This window comes from Passer montanus, unplaced genomic scaffold (genome assembly GCF_014805655.1).
Source record: "Passer montanus isolate IOZ18808 unplaced genomic scaffold, ASM1480565v1 scaffold11, whole genome shotgun sequence".
NCBI lineage: Eukaryota > Metazoa > Chordata > Aves > Passeriformes > Passeridae > Passer > Passer montanus.
Genome location: NW_024357613.1, coordinates 12,788,681 through 12,812,536, shown reverse-complemented (window position 1 = coordinate 12,812,536; position 23,856 = coordinate 12,788,681). Strand labels below are relative to the sequence as shown.

The 23,856-nt window shown below is 37.4% G+C and overlaps 1 protein-coding gene across 6 annotated transcripts in view; it reads right to left on the bottom strand.

Moving 5' to 3' along the window:
* The window catches only part of CEP162 (centrosomal protein 162), a 43,749-nt gene extending 21,281 nt beyond the window's left edge, over positions 1–22,468 (bottom strand). For 2 of the 6 annotated variants that reach the window (XM_039729482.1, XM_039729464.1), the window contains exons 1-13: positions 22,332–22,468; positions 21,605–21,781; positions 20,687–20,783; positions 15,909–16,047; positions 6,625–6,777; positions 6,174–6,360; positions 5,184–5,233; positions 3,860–3,975; positions 2,909–2,939; positions 2,418–2,540; positions 1,514–1,705; positions 1,266–1,347; positions 148–412 (exon numbers count right to left, since the gene is read on the bottom strand). In XM_039729482.1, the coding sequence (XP_039585416.1) occupies positions 148–412; positions 1,266–1,347; positions 1,514–1,705; positions 2,418–2,540; positions 2,909–2,939; positions 3,860–3,975; positions 5,184–5,233; positions 6,174–6,360; positions 6,625–6,777; positions 15,909–16,047; positions 20,687–20,746 (1,398 nt within the window). In that variant the 5' untranslated portion in view covers positions 20,747–20,783; positions 21,605–21,781; positions 22,332–22,468. Of the gene's footprint in view, positions 1–147; positions 413–1,265; positions 1,348–1,513; positions 1,706–2,417; positions 2,541–2,908; positions 2,940–3,859; positions 3,976–5,183; positions 5,234–6,173; positions 6,361–6,624; positions 6,778–9,597; positions 9,749–15,908; positions 16,048–20,686; positions 20,784–21,604; positions 21,782–22,129; positions 22,302–22,331 lie in introns of those variants that run through there. The other 4 variants (XM_039729490.1, XM_039729473.1, XM_039729499.1 and 1 more) reach the window with 4 other exon arrangements.
* Positions 22,469–23,856: the final 1,388 nt, after the last annotated feature.

The window sequence follows — 23,856 nt, the reverse complement described above, 5'->3', positions numbered from 1 at the left end:
CAGCAATGGCAACATGGAATTTCAAGAAAAAGAACAACAGTCTCTCAATTTCTTAACATCAGAGCATAATCAAGTGACAGGCAGTCTAAAAATACATACCTTTAAAAATTACTTCCATATAACAAAAATCTGGTTGGTAATACTTACTTTTTTAGTTTTGCTTCCTTGTGAAAGCAGAGAGTCTTGTCCTATTTTTTCTCTTAGTATATCAGGCTCTACTTCACTGGTCTGAATTTCTTTCTCAGTCATCCTCTGAAAGTTATTGTCATTCATGCTTGTCTGTAGAAAGATGCTTTCTTCTCTGTTAAACTTTTGAACTAAGTTTTTCTCCCAAGATGTATTACTCTGGGGGTCTTCAAAGGGTGAGTGGCTAATGAGGTCATTGTCTGTGCTGCCTACCAGTTTCACAGGACTACAAGAAAAAAGAAAGTCATATATAATAAAACTTTTGCCTTTTGCTTTCCTATCACTCTGGAAAAAGCAGGGCGTTTTTTCCTTATGTATCAGCTGGAGAAACTGTCTGAATTTCAAAGAGCTACAAAGCCTCTTTTAAGACTCATCTTGCAGATTTAGTAATACAGATTCACTCCCAGGCTGTGTAAAAAGAGCCCCTTCCCAGTAGCAAATGTTTTTGTGGAGGTAGCACAATTGGCTACAAGATAAACACCCATAAGCCTGCAATTAGCACTAATTAAAAAATTAGCAGTATTTCTGCTGAGTGCAGAATATGAAAAGCTCCCTGAATTCATCTGCTAAGCATAAGCTGTATTTCTGATGGTTGCAAGGCCTGTGCTGTCTGCTCTAGACAGAGCAGATGCAGCAAATAAGGGGGAGGTATGGAGCACAGGTTAGATAGAATCACAACAGTAGGGTTTGATTTTAAGAGAATTTGAATTTAAGATTATGGAGTTTGGAAAGCTAGGATAGCATGTGGGCTGAAATCCTTGTATGGGGAAGGGGAAAGAGCAGAAGACTGGGAAGGCAGAGATCCTAGCTGTGAGTGATGAACCCTCATCCAAATGATTTGACAAACATTGCTGCTTATTACCCAAAGTAAGTATGGGAATTCCTGGTCTAAACCTATTAGTATTGTATAATTAATTTAACAGTTTACTGCAAATGCCATAATGCCAGTGCAGGATGTAACAAAATCTCAGTATTTAATTAGCGAAAGATACAGATAAGTTATTTAGTAAGCTATCTATCACAAATCATTAGCAGCTTTAGATTACTAAAATTCTTAAAACACATTTTGAAATAAATACCGTTCAGGGTCCAAATCAAAATTTCTGGTATTACACATATGTCCTGTAATTGTTTTCATCAATTCTTCCACAGTAGGTAAATCTAAATGATGAGAAATAAATAGAAAATAAATTAAAAAACAACCTAGAAAAAATATTTGTTACAAGGACAACATTTAAAAATGTTTCATAAATGGAGTATTGTAGATATTACTAGTTCACTTGTTTTACAAGCTTGTAAAATACATGCCTTCCTTGGAGCTATTTACCTGAATCAACAGTTGACATATTTTTTACACGGATGTCATTATTTTGTGAAATGCTTTGCCCTAAGCCTTCTGAGACTGCCAGTGCAGGATTGTGCAGTTTCTGCTCGCCAGTGTCTCCCAGAGACTGATCGATGTGATGATATGCCTGGTACAGCGCTTCCATGTCATTGCTGCCTTGTCCATAGGAAGCACCTGAGAAAAAAGCAGGCTTGTAAGAGACACTACTGGATTTTCTGTTTTGGGAAACATCCTACTGCAGCCTGTGTTTCAGTTACGAGCTTTGTTTATTATGTGGGGAAAACGGTGATGTCATGTACATTAAAAAAAAATAAAGATCTCATTTTTCCTATTAAAAGAAACAGTTGCCAGTTAATTCGTGCCTACTAAATTATCTTATCTACAGTTTGCATTCCTCTCCCCCATTCTCCCCATCTCAGTATTTTAACAGTACCAAAATTAACAGTACCAAAATTAACAGCTTATGTTAAATGACTATTTGAACAGGTGCCATCACAGCCACAATCTGGATACTAATGGCCTGTACTGTTGTGTGAAGTTTGATAAGAGAATGTATTTAATAATGCAGTTCAGTGCTGTCAAAGAAGAATTTTAGATATGAGACATAACCAGAGGAGATGGTATTTAAATATGATATTGCAACATCAAAAGCTACTTTTCAATAACCAAGTCTTTAGCAGAAACATCACTATTTCCCAAAATATTTCCTCCTGCTTTCAAGATTTGTTGGCAAAACCAAGGGCTTTATGTTTCCCAATAATTTAAGAACAAGTGAAACACTGGAGTCACCTATTTTAACAAAGGACAATTTTAGGTTTTGAGTTTTGTTGTGTGGTGGTTTTTTCTGTTTTGTTTTGTTTTGTTTTTTTTCTAAAGCATCCCTTACCTGCTTCATTCATTTCAACTGCACTGACTTCTTCAGGCTGATCACGTTCACCTGGAGCTACATCTGATGCTTCAATGGCCTTCTGAAGCTCTACAGCAGAATCTTGTGAATCAAGCAATACAACTAAGAAGATAAATGTTGAAGAAAATTCTCTTATTTATACTTCAGCACACTGGAATTAGAAGCATACCAGAGCTTGATGTCTTAAGTATACAAAAAATACTATGTAGATTATTTTATTGCCATTAGTAGAAAACCAATGAACTCTGATGACACATCAGAGTTCTGAGTAGGCGTAATAAACATAAAAATATATTGATGATCACCTTGAAGTGCTAATATGTAGATTATTTTTAACTATTTGAACTCAACATATTTTCAGTAGAACACAATAAAATAAGGTGAAAAATATCAAAATAGTAAAAATCAAGTATGCAAGTTTCAAAAAATTCCATTTAATCTTGTTCCACTGAACAAAGTTTATATTTTACCTTTAGCCAGCATGCCAGTGTTTGCTTCTTCCTAACAACAAAAAAAACCAAAACAAAACAAAAACCCAAACAATTACTTTTTGAATATCATGGGAAAAAAATTGGACAAACTTTAGAAGTTGGTCCAATACCTAAAAACAGTTTTTAGAACTTAGAACTAACCAGTTATTAATTCTCCAACAATATGCACCTCTCTAAAATCCTTCTTAGGATGCCATAAAATTCTCAACATCCTATACTCTATAAACCTTTTCACAAGTGACTAGAAATTAAATGCTTCTCTGCACAGAGGAGCATTTCTGCACCTTCCTGGTTTTCTTTTATTGTAACATGAGAAACAAAAGTTAAGTAACAGTAAGCACATTATTTACAGCTCCATTCTAACTTTTCAAACATTTATTAGAAATACCACTCTAATAAATTTATTTAAAAAGAACAAAATAAACCAAGCAAGTTTACCTAGTGAAAAGGAATGCCTGATGCTCTATAGACTTCTTTAAAAAAAAAAAAAGAACAAATCTGAAAGTGTGCTCTGGGATGCAGCCATGTGCTCCAACCACACGTGCCACACATCAGAAGACCTGACCAAGCCAGTGGACAGCAGTGCCCTCACAGCTCATACAGGGAAGATTTTTGGGTCCTCTGTCCAAAGGGCTTCTCAGTACAGAATTAATTCCACTAGTCTGTGTACTTGCACCTCAAAAGCTCTGAGAGATTAACCACTACTCATTCTGAGCTTGAGTTTTCACCTGAGCTCATCATTTGTGCACATCCATCCTCATTTCTTAACTCAGAGGAGGAGTAAGCAGGAAACCCTGTGAAGAACTTAACCCCTTCTATGATGTAGCACAGGGAAGTGCATATCCTTAACAGAAAGATAGTCTGAGAGCCACTATAGCCTTTCAGCTTTTAAAATTCCTGCAAGCAAAAGAAACATTTAGCAAGCTATACCTGCTCTTGAGGACTTAAATCAACTTCTGACACAATGTTTTGATTCACCTGATCTCCCTCAGTTTTGAGGGCAGGATTACTATCTGTTTCATCTTCAAAATCTTCACTGTAGCTACCTAAAAGAGTAAAAATAAATATAAAATAGAATGAATTCTCAAGGAAGATAAAGGAGTAAGAGACAGCTATTTCCTTTGCCCCAATACCTTGTCTAAGAACAGCTACTGCTAATGTTACTCCTTTTACAAAGGCAACAGAAAGTTCCCAAAACTGAGTATGGTACTAAAACTACAGTGAAAGTTACACACAATATTTCTAAATTCAAAGGAGGCTTGCCTTGTGATCAGATATGCTTTGTCTCCTCAAGGTGTACTTGAACTGACTCCTTTTATTCAATTACTCTCTCTCACTTAGGGGTGAAATGATGCAATTCCAACCCTGTAGATAAAGTACTTTGTACATTGACAACTCCAGCAGTTTTGAGGCTCAGAATGTGTAATTTGGCTTCTTATGACCTGCTTTGGTGGGCCAAAAGCCACTCTCAAGAGTAAGCACTATTTAAACCCAAGTGTGTCAGAGAATAAACTTCACAAGCAAGCCAAAGGCTTTTCCTTCAGTTACCCAGATCCTTTCACAAGTTTCAGTTCTCTTTTGCTGTATCTCTCCCACTCAGCTCCTGTGGTTAACAGGCTCCAGTGTCTGCATTATCTGTAACACTTAAACTTAGAACCCTTGCAAAATACTGGATCATAATGTGTTCTTTATGTGTTTATGGTTTACAAACATCCTCGTTATGCTTGGGAAATTCAATCCTGACAACAGGACCTCTCAAAGGTTCAGCTGAATAAATAAATTTGAAAATAAAATCCATTAAATTACATGAATACACACTATCATAGAACAGCAATGAAGCATAAAATAAAGAGACATGACAAGTGAAAGACAAATAAGCAAGAAATGTAGCATGAAAATTTTGTGGGGAAATCAGATAAGAGCAATACTGCAGATTACAGAGATTAAACTGAGGTATGAAAACATGGCACAGAAATACAGATGACAGTTAAGACACTGGAGTAAATCAAATTTCAACATCAGAGGGTTTTTTTTCATTTATGAATGATACAGGATTTTTACTACTTTTTTTTTCCTTTTTTTTTTTGTCTTTTGGTTTACAATAGATTAAAAATCCGCTTAAAAAAAGAAAAAGCACAGAAGCAAAATAAACCCCTTAACCCCTCTGGTATGAATAATAGCTGCAGAGTCATAATGCAACAACAGCCTAAAAGGCTGATGTAAGAACTACAGGTAAAATAAAAGGTTGTTTTACCAGATTTCTCTTCATGTGCAGGTTCTTCTTCTTTTTCAGCATTTTCATTTCTGAGAAATAAAATGAAAATTCTACTCTCTCTTTGGACAGCAAATAAATATACTTTTTTTCTTGGAACTCTACACTCTGATACTTCTTACAATTAGTAATAAAAGAAAAAATGTAATTGTCCAACAAATCAAATAAAATGTAAAAAAGTAGTAAAAGTGTCAGAAATTATTAAATAAAGTATTTCCCAGATAAAATTCTCAATCTAACTCTTAAAACCACTCCCTTTCTGCATTCTCTTCAACATCTACATTAACTTCTCAAAAACTATTTTTATCATCAAGGTTTGCCTCCTGTTCTGACCCTGTCATTTTGGATTAACAAAATAATTTTAAAAACCACCCACCTCTCCTTTCTTTCCCCTTTTCCCATAAAACAGAAGTTTTGCCCTTATCTAAAGCTCTCCAGAATTCTGCCCCTCCAACTATTTTCATATCAGAAGTTGCCTCTGAACTCAGTATTTTCAGCAACAGCATCCTGAAATTCCCCTTCATCCATTTCTCTCAGGTGTTGGAACTTATTTTCACGTAACTGATTATAAATGGATTGCCCTAGTCTATGAAGATTAAATACCTTTCCTCTAGATTAATTTGTAACATCATGTCTAAAGTGTCATAGAATCTTTCCTGATCTATTTCCTTGTTATTATCAGTCGTTACCTCTTTGTTTAGTTACTCCTTACAATTACGAACATTGAGCTGTTACTACTGAGTTATGCACAAGACCATGGAGCTACGTCCACTCATCACTAACTCATGCTCTCACTTTTATTTATTAGGCTCATTTCTTCCCTTCTCTTGAAGAAAAAAAGCCAAACCACAATAAACAAACAAAAAACTGACTGAAATTATATACAGGATATCATCCAACAAAATCTCAGTGGCCATACCCAATCCACATGTGCTCACTAATAGTCCACAACTTTTCTTCCCTCTGAATTACCGTACAAATGGTGCTAGTATGACAGAATCATTGGAATCCAGCTCTTTATTTAATCTTGCATAATCAAGAGTAGAGGAAGCTTCTCGTTCAAGCTTGGCAAAAAAGATCTCTTTTTCTTCTTGTTCTTCCAAGGTATCCAATCCAACTCCTACAGTACTTTGATTAGGCCCAGAAGCTAAAACTGAATCTAAATTTCAAAAAAGAAAATAAACCGTGTCTGTGCTGTATGTCCACACAGAACAGCCATAATAGTTAACAACAACTACAGACAGACTCATAAACTATTAATGGCATCAAATCATTACAGACTAGTACTAGGAGACTTCAGTTCGTGACACAGCTGACAGAAGTGAAGAATCCCATTTTGAAATCAATTAAGGAAAACTACTTTTAATAGTATCTTATTTAGATCTAGTTAACTTGATGAAATGGTTGGGCTCTCAGTTCTCACCATTTGTTTCCAGGCTGTCTCTACTCAAAGAGACAGCATCTCCACCACATTTCTCAAGCTGCATCTTTTCCACATCCATATTTTCATGACTTTCTCCCACAGCCTGTGAAGTGCTCTGTATCTTGACAAAGTTTCCACTGGCTTCAAGCATTCCTGGGAAAAAAGTTGCAATATTCTTGACTATCATCTAAAAGCTACTTGTATGACAAATCAGTCTTCTAGTCTGCTTCCAGAACTACCAGTTTTAATCTCGTACTACAACTGCAAAGGTATGCAGTCTCACGAGTCGCATTCACCTAATTTCCACTGATTCTATATGTAAATTTTGTTTAATTAATTAAGCTATTATAAACATTATCTTCCTGTACTTTGTATTTGCACACATAACCTAAAGTTCAGCATGAGACAAATGCAAAAACTGAGCTACTGTCACATTATTCATGAAAGACAATCTCACACACAGACCCTATACAGAAATTGACATTCTTTTCTTAAAACCCAGTTAATTTCATTTGATTTACTACATCCGATCACCACAGATTTTTTAAACTCGCTAAGCCATTGGCTTAGCAGCTACATTTCATTTGTTGCTTAAAGGCTATAAAGAAAAAATAGTAATCAAAGTCTCTTAAAAGTCGCTGATGAATACCCAGTTATGCCATTCTACACATTTATGCAACTACAACTTGCAGTTTAAACTCGCTAAGCCATTGGCTAAGCAGCTACATTTCATTTGTTGCTTAAAGGCTATAAGGAAAAAATAGTAATCAAAGTTTCTTAAAAGTCGCTGACGAATACCCAACTACCCATTTATGCACCTACAACTTGCAGCTGCTCTCTCCTAATTGCAACTTCACTGTTGTGAGTGTTCAACATCACCTTAACAACTTTTTGCTGGCCCTCAGGCAGAACACTGCCATACCTACTTCCTTATGGAAGACTAAAAGCCAGATATCACAGGACACTCCTAGTTCAAAAACTCCCTTCTGCCTGCCTGCAAAACACACACGTTTATACTTACATTCTGAATAAGTTCTCATTGGAGAAGGGATAGCAGAAAACCTGCTTATGCATTGTCTCAAATGACACATGAAATTATTTAACAGTTCTCATAGAAGGGAAGAGAAACTAAGTCTGTTTTTTCCTAACATTAATTGTCAGTTGGTAACACTCAGAATTTTTTGTCCTGCCTGGCCACATGATGTTGAGATGTAGCTGTGTCCTTGTACTGAGCACACCAGAAGGGGTGAAGACACTGACAACAGCTCATTTCCTGCTGCAGGAGACTGGAGGAGATCCATACATCAATAACACTAAATCAGTTTTCCATGTGCTGACCAAGTGCTTCAGCTCTGGGATCTTCCTCTGTTCTCTACACAAGCCCATACAAGTCCCATTTAAAAATGCCATATTTGCCTATATTACGACAATGGAGAATCCTTTCCCTTTGGTACTGAAAATGTACTTAGGGTGAGGGAAAGTGGGAAAGTAGGAGCCTCAAGACCTTTTCCTTTCCCAGTGGGCAGTCCTCAGCATGTTCATTCTGATTGTAAGAGCCTCCTTTTTAAAAAGAATAGGTTTATTTTCTTGATTTTGATGATAAAGTCCCCTTGCATGTCTTACTGGGAGGCTAAGTGCAGAAGATTCCACATCTTGGAAATCCACATTCCCGTATCTAACCTCAGCTCTGTCCTCAATATAGAGCTCTGACTGACTTGCCCTGCATGTAACAAATAAATGTCAGAGACACTGTCTAAAGGTCAAGCTCCACATGTATAGAAAGTTAATGCCTAAATAAATACATATTGCTACATTGAAAAGCAGAAAATTGAAAGCTCAAAGTGCTGAACAGAAGTAAAAAACTACAAATAGGCCATTTCTCAGGTAGCCAAATGCAGTAATTTAAAGTATTTTACTCAGATAGCACTCTATTCTAGTTATCAAGACAGCAAATAGGAGTCTGTTTGCAGCTGGGTCACAAGTTTTTTGCAGAGCTTTAGATTAGCCATACCCTCACCAGACTTCCAACACTATTTTTGAATGAGAATATATTAGCAGAATCAAATGCTAACTGCAACTGACCTTCTGTGTAGAGATTGGCAAGAAAGGAGAAGGGATTATACAACAGTAAAAAAACCAATTAGAATGTTTAATAGAACAAAAGTTTAAAGAAAACATTTTTCTGTGGTTTCTAAATTTAAATCATCTCATATCCAGTGAAATTTCTCAGCAGATGTACATTGATCTTGAAGGCTTCAAGGGTTTATGTAAGCTATCTAATAATTTTAAAATATTTTGCTAGTCAGGGTTTGAGTCAAATCAGAGGTTCTTTTAAAAAGCACCTTCATTAATAATGTGAAAATCAAATACTGTTTCTGCAACCTTTAAACTTTGCAACTTAGCCACTCTCAACACTCACACACACCCCTCACTGCTAGTGAAGGCAACAATATTTGTTTTCTCTCATCCTACACAATCTGAACTCTGAGAAACCCATGAAACTTGGAGAAAATATCAACTCACATGGATTTAACAGTCTCTTCATTGTATTTTTGGCTGTTTGAACAATGCCATGGATTTCAGTGAGGTTACCAAGAGCCATTTGCTTTTGTGGAGTGGTATTTGTTACTTCTCTTAAAAGGTTCTTAAGTAGTTATCTTGAATGCCAAAGATTTCACTACCTGTATGTTTCTAAGCAACATTTTGTAAAGCTAATGACATATGGTATTCTTTTTTAGGGTACAGCCATTTGAAATTAATTAAAAAAAAGAACCTAAGTTTCACTTTGAAGACTATTTCTTAATATCACACTCGCAGAGAAACATTTAAAAACATAAATACAAAGGACTCAAACTGACAATGACAAACATCTACTTCAAAAAGTAACTTATTTTCTTCCTAATCTGACCAAGACTGTCAGAATTGAGTCATTTTACCTTTTTAATACCATAAAAAATACAGTAAATTTGTTACCCTCAGAATTGTCTGGACTGTCAGAAGCGAGGGCTCCTTCTTCTTTGTTTAAGTACGAATATTTCTTGTCCTTATGAAATTTTTCCAACATTTTGGATTTAGACAAAGCCTTGCTGCGAGATGCACTGGAAGATTTAGAGGGAACTACTTCTAAGTGTACATAAACATTATAAATTTTAATGCACAATGGACAGGGAATAAAGAGAAGAATGAGATGTGAGACTTCAAAGTGACACTTCTGAAAAAGTAATACAGTACAGTTTCTTGTACATTGAATTACTTCTAATTTTCTACCTGTAAGTTAAAACCAAAGTTAATACTTATAACTTCTGGAAATAGAACTACTCTTCTCCATCCTTTTTTCTTATTTTTAAAAAGATTCTTGATACAGGTTACACTGAACAATTACACTGTTCTAGAAGCTCAATAAATGACCTGAAAACAAAGAAAACTAGTAAAACTACTTCAACAGTAAAAGGTTTTTACTACGAGGTTTGAAAGGAAGCATGTAGACTGGTACAAAGAAAAGTGGGAAAACATAGGTACATAAGTATAAATAACTACTGCCTTTATCACTATCAGATATAAGAACTTAATTTTTGTTTGCTCAAATCCTTGTGGGGACTTGCTCAGCTGCAAATACAACTAACATACATAAGTATAAATAACTACTGCCTTTATCACTATCACACATAAGAACTTCATTTGTTTGCTCAAACCCTTGTGGGGACTTGTTCAGCTGCAAATACAACTAACGTCTTCCATTCATGTTAGCAGAATTAAGTTTTAAATAACAGCACCTATGCTGAAAACTGCTCTCATGATCAAAGAATCACAGAATGGTTTGGGTTGGAAGGGACCTTAAAGATCATCCAGTTCCAATGCCCCTGCATTGGAACTTTCTCTAGACCAGACTGCTCAGAGACCCATCCAATCTGGCCTTGAACACTTCCAGGGATAGGACATCCACAGCTTCTCTGAGCAACCCATTCAGTGCCAAATCACCCTCGGAGCAAAGAACTTCCTCCTAACACCTAATCTAAAGCTACTCTCTATTTGTGTGATACCATCCCTGCTTGTTTTGTCACTACACTCTCTTGTCAAAAGTCTCCATCTTTCTTGCAGGCTCCCTTCATGTACTGCAAGGGCACAGTTAGGTCACCCTGTAGTCTTCTCTTTCCTGGGTTTAACAAAGCCAATTCTCTCAGCCTTTCCTCATACAAGAGGTCCTCCAGCCCCCTAACCATCTTAGTGGCCTTCTCTGGACTCTTACATGACAGCTACACTGCAGCCCTCATATGCCTTAGGCTAGCCAGATGGTCTGTGTTGGATTTCGCCATGTTGAAATTGTCATGGTGGAAGAGGCTTCAAAATTTAATAATTCTGACAAAATTCTTAGTTATGGGTCTTTTGAGTTCACCTTGACACAAGAGAGAGAGTAGTCTAGGACATCAAGCCAAATACTTCTGCTATTTAGAACAGGAGTATAGGGATATGTGACCAGAACTTAACACAGCTCAAACATCCAAGATAACTAAAGGAAGCTGGTGCAGCAAGGAGAGAAATGGTATTAAATAAATCCTGATATAATGCATAGGTCCTTTATTCCCTCAGCTGTGTAAGTTCACTAGCAAGACACTACTCCTCTGGATCTGTATTCTCCCACATTTACTGGGAAACTAGAAGTGTTTTCAGCATACCATCTGTTGTAAATAATGCAAACACCTGATACCTTTTGAAATAGTAATTTGAAATAACTACAGACGTTCTCCTATTGCTCATATTTCAAACATTAACCCTATTTTGAGAAGAAATTATTTTTTTTATTTATCTCTCAGACCGAGATGCTCTACAGCTCTTCTATGCAAATGAGGATTATGAAAACATATACATACATTCTGTAGACTGCACATACACACTAGAAAACTGACACAGGAGATGTTCTGTAATCTACAAACTACATCACCAACATCATACAAAGACCAAGTGCCAAATATTTCATTGTGATGCCTCTCTAAAACTTTACATATCTGCTTGAATTTAACACCAATGCCATTCTTAAATCTGGATAAGTTAATTGCTATTGTCTTTTACACAGAAGTATTTAATGGATCAATGGTTATAATTCCTACTTATTTGCTGGAGTTTCTTTTCAGTTAACAAAATGACTCACATAAAATGCTGAATCTAAAGTTACACTGACTAAAATAATCCTGCAGATTAAACAATTTAAGTTTTTAATTTATACCAACTGCTGTTTCCATTCCAGGGGCAGCATGCACAAACCAGACCAGATGTCAGCAAAGGAAAAAAACCCACATAAATAGAAAATAAGTAAAATGCTTATATGCTGTCTTTGAAATGAAACAAGTAGAACAATGAATATTAATATTTCTCAAGTATGAAATGCAGGAAGTGTAAGATACTTTCTATTTACTAAAGGCGTGCTTAGTACAGGTCTTTTTGTTGTCTTTTTGAGAGCTTTTTATTCAGATTTTTGAAGTTATTTCCCCCTTTCCCCAGGCTGACATTAAACACTGGGATCACTACTACATCACTATATGTAGTGATAATGATGCTACAACAACTGAGCAAAAATTACAATCATTAGTTTCTTCTGAAAATGATAAAAGAAGTATGTGGCAGCTTGGTCAAAAGGACAGTTTGCTAAGGATTTTCTACAGGGAACACACTAGTAATACAAGGCTGATACTGAATAAATACATCAAAAATATTTAATCAAATACCAGACTGGGCATCTGAATGGGAACTCTTTTGCTCAGTATTTTCCACTACTTCAGCATGGCTTTCTGTCAGTTTCTTCTCTTTTCTCACTTTAACAAATTTTATTTGAAAATCTTGAAAAGACAAACAGAGGAACAGACATGCAAGGAAGACAGGACAGGAATTCTTAGAATCCAATTTCTTTTATCATTTTAATCACAAAAGCAAGCAGAAAGGGCATCACCTAGGTCTCCAACCTGTCCAATATGGAAGACAGCGTCTTGAATCAAAATTTGCACATTTCAGTTTAAAGCTGAAGAACAAACAGTTTAAACATGCCTAGAACAACTCGTGGAGTTATTTTAAAATGTAGTTTACACTTCTCAGTGAAACAGGCTATTAGTTTAACTCTCTACCTGTTTCCTGGCACTTCTGTAACAAGATGCCTTGGAGAAAAAAAAAAGGACAGATAACAAGTAAGTGTAGAGCACATATTTAATCTTCTTCTCTTTGTCTCTCAAGAAAGCATGATATAGATAATGAAGTAATGCAAAATCAAAACCTCAAACTGCAAGCAACACATCAGCTAATATCACAAGCTGATTATCCAGGCTTTCTTCAGATAATGTTATCTCTTAACAGTCACACCCAAAGACATCAACTTATACATATGGAGCACCCATTTGTAATTAATGCAGTGCCACACTATGGGTGAAGGTAGGGTTTAAGCATTTATATAAGTTTGATTCATGATGATAAAACAACTTTAAAAACACTAATTCTATTAGCTGGTAGTCTATTGACTATGTCCTGTCTGCAACCAACATGAAGGTTCAAGCCTAGGGTATTGACACACAAGGGTCTCCAAAAATTTTTGACACACAAGGGTTACCAAGGGTCACACAACGGTCTCGAAAAAAATTTTGAAGCATTCTGACATTACACTTTCCTGAAATTAAATTCAGCTTACTTTCATGTTTGTTAGCATCACAGCAGTGTTATTTTCTCCCATAAGAAATTATTTTGCTATTTAGGAGATGTTTACATATAACCTCACAAAGAACCACAAGTCTAAATCATCATCTCAGTCATCCAGAGCAGTAACTTACATTGCAATGTTGCTGTGCCACCATCCACTTTTAATAGGTCTGAGCAGCACACCACACAACATAGACACACTGAGAATATTAGACATGGCAAAATGGTATTTGACAAAGTACTTGGAAGCACACGAGGCAAACAAAGGGAAACATGAGCAGTTCTGGAAATCTATCCACACTGAATTCCTTACAGTCACATGACCTGTCATTTTAAAACTCCAAAAATACATGAAGTAAAATCATAGCCACATAAAACTGCAGAGGAAAACTCAATTTATCCGAAAGGTGGCCAAGTTGGTCTCTGCAAATGGCTCTCTTTTGACTCTAAGTTAATTGCCCTACAACTAGACCTTACCTTGCAGAAAGGCATTCATCATAGCACACATTTTGCAACTGCTACCATTTGCAAGTGTCCAGTGTGACAAATATATCCCTTTCCTCATGGGATGCCACAACCTTGGAGTTACCACCTTCTTGCCAAGACAGAAAGAGGAAGGGCCTCTAGTGGAAATTAAAGGCCCCTGTGCTTGGCAATATTAAAGCAGTAGGTGGGGTATGGCTTATTGCATCTGCTCCATGAGTGTGGTATTCTATGCAGTGGTGACAGAGCAGTAAATAAAATAAAACGAATAATCTGCCAGGCAAAAATGGTCCTCAGGGAAGAATTCTGTGCATGGATCTAGCACATTGGGCGTTCACTCCTATATTCTCAGCTTTGTTATGTCCAACTGCCAACATGCTGGATCTTGGAGGCAAAATGCATTACACACAGATTACTTTCAATTCCCTCCAAAAAAACCCCAAAAATCAGCCCGTCATCAACAGTATGAATATGAACAGGCTAGCTTCTTTTGCATGTAAATTGATTCCATACTGGCAAAACTGGGTAGGCTCACCTTCTGAATGTTTTTCTGTTAAATGAGAAGCTTTTCTTAAGAGAAACCTTGAAAAGTTTACCAGATATTTCACACATCAGTAAATTGTAGATTAAGTTTGTTCCAGTTCTAACAGCCTTACCTCTAGTTAACCTGCACAACTGATAAGATATTCTTAATTTTAAAAAAGACAGTGGTGGAAAATGTTTGGATAGAACATCTCAGTATAATCATATTTTTTCTTGTGATTCTGTTTTGAGTTTTACTTAATCCACACAAGCACTGTTCTCTAAAGATTGTAATAACCCTGCCGTTTATGAATCTATTTCAGTGTATTTTCTACCATAAGAAGTATCAAAGCTGGGTTGCCTCAAGTATCTTGGAAAAACCACGGAAACATGCTGAGCTTCTTAAGTCATCAGAATTTTCTTTGATAGTATGTAGAAAAATGAGGTTATGGTAACCTCTTAATTCTCACATTGCCCAGCAAGAACACTCCATCCGTACATTATTTGAAAAGCTGTAAGGAAATCATCATATCTCATAACCACCTGATAAGAACTTTCTCATATCCATCGGAGTTTTAAATCAACATCTTAAAAGGCCAACACAGATAAGAAGTCCAGGTACCACCTATAAGGATTAAGCCCAAATGGCACAACTGCTGACTAGGATTTGACTCCTCACTAAGATAACACTGACAGCTAGTCTGAAAATCTGAGACTACCAGCAGTATTTTAACTCTGTCAGATGAAAAAAAAAGATTTTTGTACCTTTCTGTTAAGGTCCACTTACAATTAATACAAATAATGAAAATTAAGAAACCACTGAAGAAGAGGCAAAAATGCTGTGGAAATTCACTACTATAGGTTTTACTACCCAACAAGAATACAATGTAGAAATTAAAAACATAGAGGTGGAAAGCTTGGAAACAATTATATCCTACTATAGGTTTTACTACCCAACAAGAATACAATGTAGAAATTTAAAAAAAAATAGAGGTGGAAAGCTTGCAAACAATTATATATTTTCTTCCAGAACTATGTGACCGTGTCAATACTGAACCAGCAATCATGTCATCACAGCCCATTTCGCCTTGAGCCACAGCTCTTGGCAAGGGAAATGTTGAGAATACTGAAGACATACATCTTGGATTCAGCTGGTGTTGAAAAGTTTTTCTTTCTTTGTGCTTTTCCAACCTACTACAAATGTTGCAGTCAGCATACATTTATACAAACTGGTCTTTTTCCAGTACAGTTTTAAAAACAGAAAGCTATAAAAAGTCAGTATAAAGAACAGGTTGGCTACAAAACACATATACCAATATTTCTGTAAGTTCTTAACTTGTATTTTCTAACTATTTTACTATTTATAATGTGCTTATTTTTTACAAGTTTTATTAATTCAAAAACTACAGAAAAAAACCCATCAGACAGCTTGCATGCAGCTTGAATATGAACCATTAAAAATACAATTCTACTTGACTTTTATGCTTTACAAACTCTAAAACACTTGAGTGGCATCAACTTAATCCCAAACCGGGCCTAACATGCTGTATGATAAAGAACTAGCCTGACCCCCTGTGGCCAAAACATTGCAAAACTAAATTTACCACCATCATCCGAGTCTTCCTCAGATAACCACCAGGGCACTGAATCCTTTTTCTTCTTTTCTTTTTTCCTGGGCTGTCCCAATTTCTCAAGAATGCTGGACTTTTTCTTTGAACTTTCAAGTGAATCATCTGAAAGAGACTGAATCAATTGCATGCAAGATTAAAGAGGGCTTTTACATTTTTACATTGTTTCAGCCACTCAGTTCTGGACTTCAGAGTCCAGATACCTCTCATTACTCTCCACTCTTTGCATTTTTTTGTATATGCATGACAAAACTGATTAAGAAAAAATAACTATATTCATATGGCATAATACTGTATATTTTAATAATCCCATTGCCAGAATTTGGATATATTAAAGGTTGATTGCTTCAGAGAATGTATGTTCAAATGAACAGCATAATCAGCTCTTTTTCAATTAGTTAAGACATTTAAGAACCAAAACCCTGACTATATCCCTGAAGATAATGAAGTAGAGCAGAAACAATTTCACCTTGTCCTTGCTTTGTACGTGAACATTATTATTAATATGCTAAAAATAACTGTGCACTAGCAACATTCTAGCTGCCAGAAAATCTTATTTCAGAAATTAATTTTATACTTTGTATTCATGGAATATAATAGAAATGCCAGAGCCATTCCTACCCAAATGTGTATTAAACTTTCATGTGTGTTAGTCATCCATGCTGATTTTGACTGATGGCTTAAATCAATGGAAAAAAAATCTGAGTATGGACACCATATGAATTTAAATTACTGATAAGTAACAGGAAGGAAAAGACAACTAACCTCTGCTCCTTTCCTTTAATAAAGCTCTTTGTGGCCTACAGCAGGCTCAGAGTCACAATTAACTATCCACATACTGAATAAGGAAATATTCATTACAATACTGCACTGCAACGTTATGTTCTACACATTCTTTGTGAAGCAAACTGAGGTTAAGGGGAATGGAATCCTTTTAACCTAAATTTTCAGCTACAACTGTTAAAACCAAATGTCCTAAAGTGTCTTAGAGAACATGATGCACAGAATTAGTAAAAGCCATAAATGATAAGAAACAAAGGATTCACATATGAAATGCATCACATGGAAAAATTTCAAAAGCTTCACTTTTTTAATAGTCACAAATAAAAAAATCTGATGGTATAAACCCAATATCAGAGGCAACAGGATTGTGGATACTTACCATGTAAAACACAAGGGAATGTTTTAGCAAAACAAGTCTCTGCAATCCACTGCCTCCTATTACATTAAAAACACTGCCATAAAAGCCTAGTTTTACTATATGACTAAAACTTCAACTTCTTCTTCATTTAAAAATCAAATACCAATTATATAAAACAATAATTTAAGAAAAAAATAATTGCAATAAAATATTCTCATTAGTATCTCTGATCAAGAACATCTTTAGAGCTTTCAGTTTCACTAGAGAAAACTAAATATCTGTCACACATCTCAGAAAAAAAGAAGTGCTCTGAGCCTTGCATTTTAAAAAACCACAATTTTAATACATTAGGAAACTGCTAGACAACAGGATGTATTGCAATTTCTCTAAGTTGGCTCTGTGACATAGAACAAAACAGCTTTAGATTTCTAATAAATATCCCATTAATAACAATTTCCTGACACTAGTCACAAGTACTAGTGCCATTGTCCCCAAAGGTCAGACTGTCTCCTGCTAGCTGGAAGCACTGACAGGTGTTTGATGCAAGCTCTGTTATCACTTGCTGTTTCTTTTACAACTAACAGTATCCTCTGCTCTGCAGGCAGAACTTCAGTGAATGCTCATGCTCCTTAGTGGATTGTAACTAAAGAACCTGCAACTCCCACAGGCTGTGCTCAAATTCTGGAAATTTTCCATGTCCAGCCATCTTGTCAACTGCAGCCAGTAAAGCTGCAGCAGCTGGGAGAGTAATGCTGACACAAAAATACTGGTGCGCTTTTCCCAACACGTCAGTTGTCTCAACAGCAAAACTTCCAGATTTTTTTTCCTTCCTTTGAAAAAAGGTAAATCAATCAATCAATCAATCATCAATCAAATTCTGGACTCGTAATGACTCTTCAGCACCAGTAAGTGGCACCAATTTCTTCCTTCCCCTCCTCCATAAGACAGCCTCAGCCTTTCAGGAACACAGACACACCAGAAGTGTCAGTTGTTTAATCTCAACATTAATAAAAGCCTAAAGAGGCAGTGTTATGACCTAGAACAACTACATGGCACATCATCAGCTTACCACCTCCTTTGCATGTGAAGGAACTGTAAAAAGTTCCCTCAACCTATGACAATAGGTAATACAGAATTTGATCTAAACTACTCAGACTTTCATGACCAATTGTCCTGATTAATTCATGATACCAGTATTTTTTAATTAAATAAGTCTACTTCAAAATATGCTTTTATTACACAATAATATGTTAATCTATTTGATATTTTAATAAAAACTTAAAATGCTCCTCTAACATGGCTAATGTGTGGTGTTTCTCTTCCAGATGCCATTCTACAGATATTCTAACAAGGATGATTTAGCCTTTCCTTTTGAAAGTTTTCCTTCTCAAGTATCCATGAATATCAAGTAGAACAAAGGTCAACTGAAAATACTAGAAGCACACAACAGCTTTTTCACAACATTGCTTTAAGTCACCAAAAAAAGACCAATTAATTCAATTAATTGAAGCACTGTGCATTAGAAAGACTTCCTCCCATTGCACATCCCAAGAGAACGGCACAGCCAACACAGCAAACACTGAAAACCTGCAGCTAAACCAGTGTGACAGATGATGCTTAAGGGCAATCCAATTGACAACAGGAGGAAGCACACCAAAACATGACACTGATGGTGAGGAGTGCATGGACCACAGGAACACAGACAGTGGAGGAGGAAGGATTACAGGAAGAATTATGGATTACAACAGGGTGTCTTGGCAAGGGGCTGGGAATAAGCATGACCAGGCAGAGGGAATCATTAAAGGATTTATCCTACATGCAGTCGTTATTACACATTTGTGTTTCCTTCTGTATAATGATAATAGTCTAGAAAATCCACTGATAGCTTTTAAAGTTCAGTGTATATACTACAAGACTTAGATTAATCCTCATACTAGACCTGCATCATCCAGCTGTATATACAGTCTTCCTTTTAACTTCATGTTTTAATCACAAACATACATACACAGCTCACCCCAAACACAGATTCATTAAGAGTTATTTAAAAGGGAAAAATCCTGCTCCATTTCCTCTTTGAAAGATTTGCTTAAACAATATGAAGTCTTCCCCAAACTACTGAGAAACAGATTTTACTATTCCCCACCCGCTGTGACGCTCTCAACACAAATATCACCTACAGAGAGATTCAAGAAATGGAGCACATCAGTTTCTCATCTTTCTAATATTAAAAGGCCAAACTCTTTTTATAAAAAACCTAAGCAAGGAGAAGGACATAGCAGAAGTTGCCTGTGTAAAAATAACAGAGAGTAGATAACATCATTGTCATTTGGGTCTGTATCTAGCTGGCAAAAAACACAATGCATATTTTTAATAACTGGATTAACAGTTTGGAAACAGTTTTGGATTGAAATTATTAAAAAAATGAAGACGTGAATTGTTACAGTTACATTCTCTGGGACATTCCAAATGCCACTTAGAATAATTCAATAGTTACTCTGATTTTTTTTTTTAAACAGGCATTCTCAATGTGGGCAATAGCTGAGGAGGAAGAAGAGCATGTCAAATGAGGAATAAAATACCAGAAGCAATCACATGCTGAGTTTTGACAGATGTGTACAACAAATAAAAGATTAAAAGTTCTTTCTCCTCCCCAAAGCAACTCCCTTTGCAATAACAGTAAGTAAAAAATTTTGAAGGAAATGCAAAGACTAGTTTTCTAATTTTACTAACATTAAAAATTTCAGAGAGTTCAAGAGTGCTAACTTAGTTACATCATTAAATTAAATTACTTTTCACAAGTCATTAAATTGTAACACAGCCTCTACTTAGAAAAAATTTCAAGCCTACATTACATATAACAGAGACTCCAGAAATATTCTCTGCCATCATCAGTTATGCTTATATACAGAATTAAAATCTAGTAAAGGCCTTATGTAGCAGTATTAATGTTTTAGGGTTACCACACTGTGTTCTTACAGATCAGAGGTCAGGTTCTGAAATTACAGGTCTTTGCATTGGAAAAATCATACCTAGTCAGGGCATTTAGATCATGTCTGATTATTCTTACCTTAAGTCACAAGCCACAGACTTGCATGATTTTGCCAGTACTCAAAACCATGAAGCACCATGAGGAATTAAAGGAATCTAATTCAAATTTTTAAATCATTACAACATACTTCATTTTATACAAGAATTTTTAAATATAATTCAGTGAGAGTAAGCACTGCACAGAAAAATACAGAAATTTTACAAACGTAGCTTGTGTTTATATACAGGCAGATTTTTTACCTCATTTTCAATTATACATCAATTTGAAACTTCTGGTACTAAGTAGCACCAACAATAAAGCTGAAACAAAAATCAAGAACCAAGGGCTCTTTCTGAAGATATAACCAGGCAATGACAAAATATTTATTTAATTACAAAACTGTTCTCTTGATTTCAATACAGCAAAATAGTATGAATTTAGCTTAGCAATCAAGACCCATAGATAAGACAGCTATGTTAATTATGTAACAAAAGGAGAGCTGAATCTTAAATTTCATATTCTTCCACAATCAATTTTCCCCATTTTTAATAGAGAATAGGGATGTGACCTTGCTCTCAAACATACCTCTTTCAGAAACTCTTCAAACTGTTCATCTAATTCTTCCTTTGAAAATCGATGAGCCATAATTTGCAGCTGGGTTTTACCTTCCAAACAACTGAGTCTAAAACCAAAAATTTAAACTTTAGTTAATTAAATGCATTCTGAAATTGATGTAACCTAATGATTTGCTTGAATAGAGCTATAAGCAAGAAAAACCCCAATCCAAAACTGACAGATGACAAACACTATCCTCCTTCATACCCAATATAAAACTATTTACTGAATGAGACAATCAGCGAAATCTACCTAGATCACCCAAATGCCTTACAAAACACCAGCTTCAGCATTTAAACTTTGAGGGGAAAATAAAATATGACTCACTCCAGCATCTTTACATTTTTCTTCAAAAACCAGCTCTCTTAGCAATCCAAGCATTTTGTTAATAATCTAATGAGAATCTGCTGCAGTAATATTTCCATTTTAAGGGTTTTTGATTACTTTCTGTGTTACTACTCCAACACTGGGGACATCTGGCACTGTTAGTTTTGTTTCATCATCTCTGCTGTGCTTTGGATTTAGTAAACAATAAATACACGTAAATCTTTTTAAGGTTAGGGAATGGCGTTTGGTTTGATCTGCCCTGACACAGAAAGCCAATGACACTTGCCCCCCTCTCCTTCCCCTAAGTCTGCATCAACTCCTCAGGTATGAAATACGTCCAACAACCAAAAGGCTGCAAAGCTTTTGTGTATCACACTGCTCAGCACATATGGCTGCCTTCAAAACTGCATATGCATGGCAGCATTAAACTGCACTATCATCTTCCAGCCCGAGAAGTGTGATGTAAACATAAAAGGGCTAAACATTTGCAAAAGTGCTTTTACCATTAAATAAAACTTCTCCCAGTATGGAGCCCACTCAGTACACAGGACTGTTACCTACCTAGTAAATTGATTTTGACAGGCGAGTTGTGACAACTGTTTCCTGCTTTCACTCCTTATCCATCCACAGACCACCCGACACTTTGGCTTTGGCAGTTAAAAAAAAGAAGTTATACAGCAGACTGCCCAGGCGTTGAGTTCAGCACGATATCCTTATGTAAGCATTTGGACAATATCTCTGAAAACATGGTAAGGAGATTAAGAATGTTACCTCTCAGGGCACACATAATCCAGTATCCTTTTATACTTTCACATCAAAGAACACTCGATGTTAAACATAGGATGCTTTAGCAATTTACTAACTGTGCCAGCTACTTTAGCAAGTGGGGAATATTTAATTCTAGCCTTGCCAGAAAAATAAAGTGATTCTCCTGACATTATCTTTACTTCTTCCTACATTAGAATGACGGCTTTCTTCTGGCTACCCTGTAATTACATCTTTTATAAAAAACTAACAATATGTAACTTAAAGGACAACAAACATGTTTACAATTTCGGTAACAGAAGATCATAGGCAAACATTAACCTTAGCAAATATACTTTTCAGGCATATCTTCATCTCTTCTTAGTGAACCTGGCGGCTCACAAATGACATTATGCTCAAAACAAAGGCGGCACTTGCTGCGATATATGCTACAACACAGCGCAAAAAGCGGAAGTTTTGGGGAGGTATGGCTAAACCACGGGGATGGAGGAAACCTTAAACAGCCTAACACATTTCACGTAACCTTTTCATCATCCCAGCCGCGACCTGATCCTCTTCCTCCTCCTCCGGCTGTCCCTGGAGCACACGCGCGGCTGGCGCACGGCAGCGCGGGGGCTCGGGGACGGGCGGGCAGGGCTCGGCTCGGCTCCAGGGCCCGACGGGCGCCCCGGGGAGCAGGGGAGAGGGAACTGGCCGCGGCTCGGAGCCGAGCGCTGCTGCGGGCGCCGGGCCCGCTCCGCCACGGCCGCCCCGCTCGCCGGCGGCGCGGTTGCCCGGGAAACCCTCCCGGCCACCGTCCCGCCCGCCAGCGGGGACCGCGCCACGTGATTCCGCCAAATCCACCAGCTTCCCGCCGCTCCGCCCGCCCCGCCGCGGCACACACGGCACGGGGGCGACCCGCGGGACGGGAGGGGACGGGCCGGGGTGCCATGTCCTCCGCGGGACACGCGAGGGGACCGGGACGCGGACGGGGACGGGCCCGGACGCCACTGACGGGCGGCGCTGGCGGGAGGCGCCGGCGTGCGGAGCGCGCCCCCTGGCGGGTGGGGGTGGTCCCTGAGCGGTCAGGGCGGGCGGGGCTGAGGGGATTTCATGTCCGAGCGTTCAGGAACCAGCCTGGGGTGCGGGGGTTTCATGTCCGAGCGTTCAGGGACCAGCCTGGGGTGCGGGGGTTTCATGTCCGGGCGTTCCGGGACCAGCCTGGGGTTGGGGGATTTCCATGTCCGGGCGTTCCGGGACCAGCCTGGCCTCACGCTGGCACCCCCTGAGCGCGCCCCGAAGGCCCTTGGCGGCTCCCCCGCCCCGCGGCCGCACGGTCGCAGCAGGTTTCCTTCCCACCCCAAGCGCTTCTCCAGAAGTCGTGCAACTGTTCTTCCGGAAAAGCAACAAGGAAAGGGTTAAAAGTGTGTTTAATTCCCTAATGCAAGGGTCAAACTCAAAGCATCCCTTCTTGCTTTTTCACAGAAATCCCTTTCTAAAGTTTTCCTAATGCTTCAGCCTTAGATGTTGGCCGTTGTGCTTTTAATGCGTTTTAGCACATCTCTGGAAATGTTTAAAACACGCAGGGAAATTAATGACCCCTGTTTCCCTGACCACTGCCTCTCGAATAACCACAGAACAATTGCAGTCTGTGCTTGCATGTGCTCTCCAGCGAGGGTCTGTCAGTTGTGTTTGTTGTGAGAGTCACGTTGCTTCAGGAATTTTTATGCCAGCATTTAGTAAATGGCAAAATAAAACAAGTTCACTTAAGAATACAAATGGACATTGTTCACACACGCACACACACACACACGTTTTGATTCTCTGTTCAGCAGACTTGGAACGAAAAGATTTTGAAAGGAAGTTTTCTTCAACGAGTGTTTGGATACTCATTGCAAGTGAGAAACCAGTTAAAGTCCTATTACTGCCTCTCATTTCCTGTTAGCTTGGGAGATAAAGACAGTGCTTCCAATATGGCCTTTATGTATCCCAGATTTTTTAATGCTAGTATAAATTATATTTAAATTCAAAGAAGCAAAGAAATGTGGGCTCTGTGTTTTCCACACAAG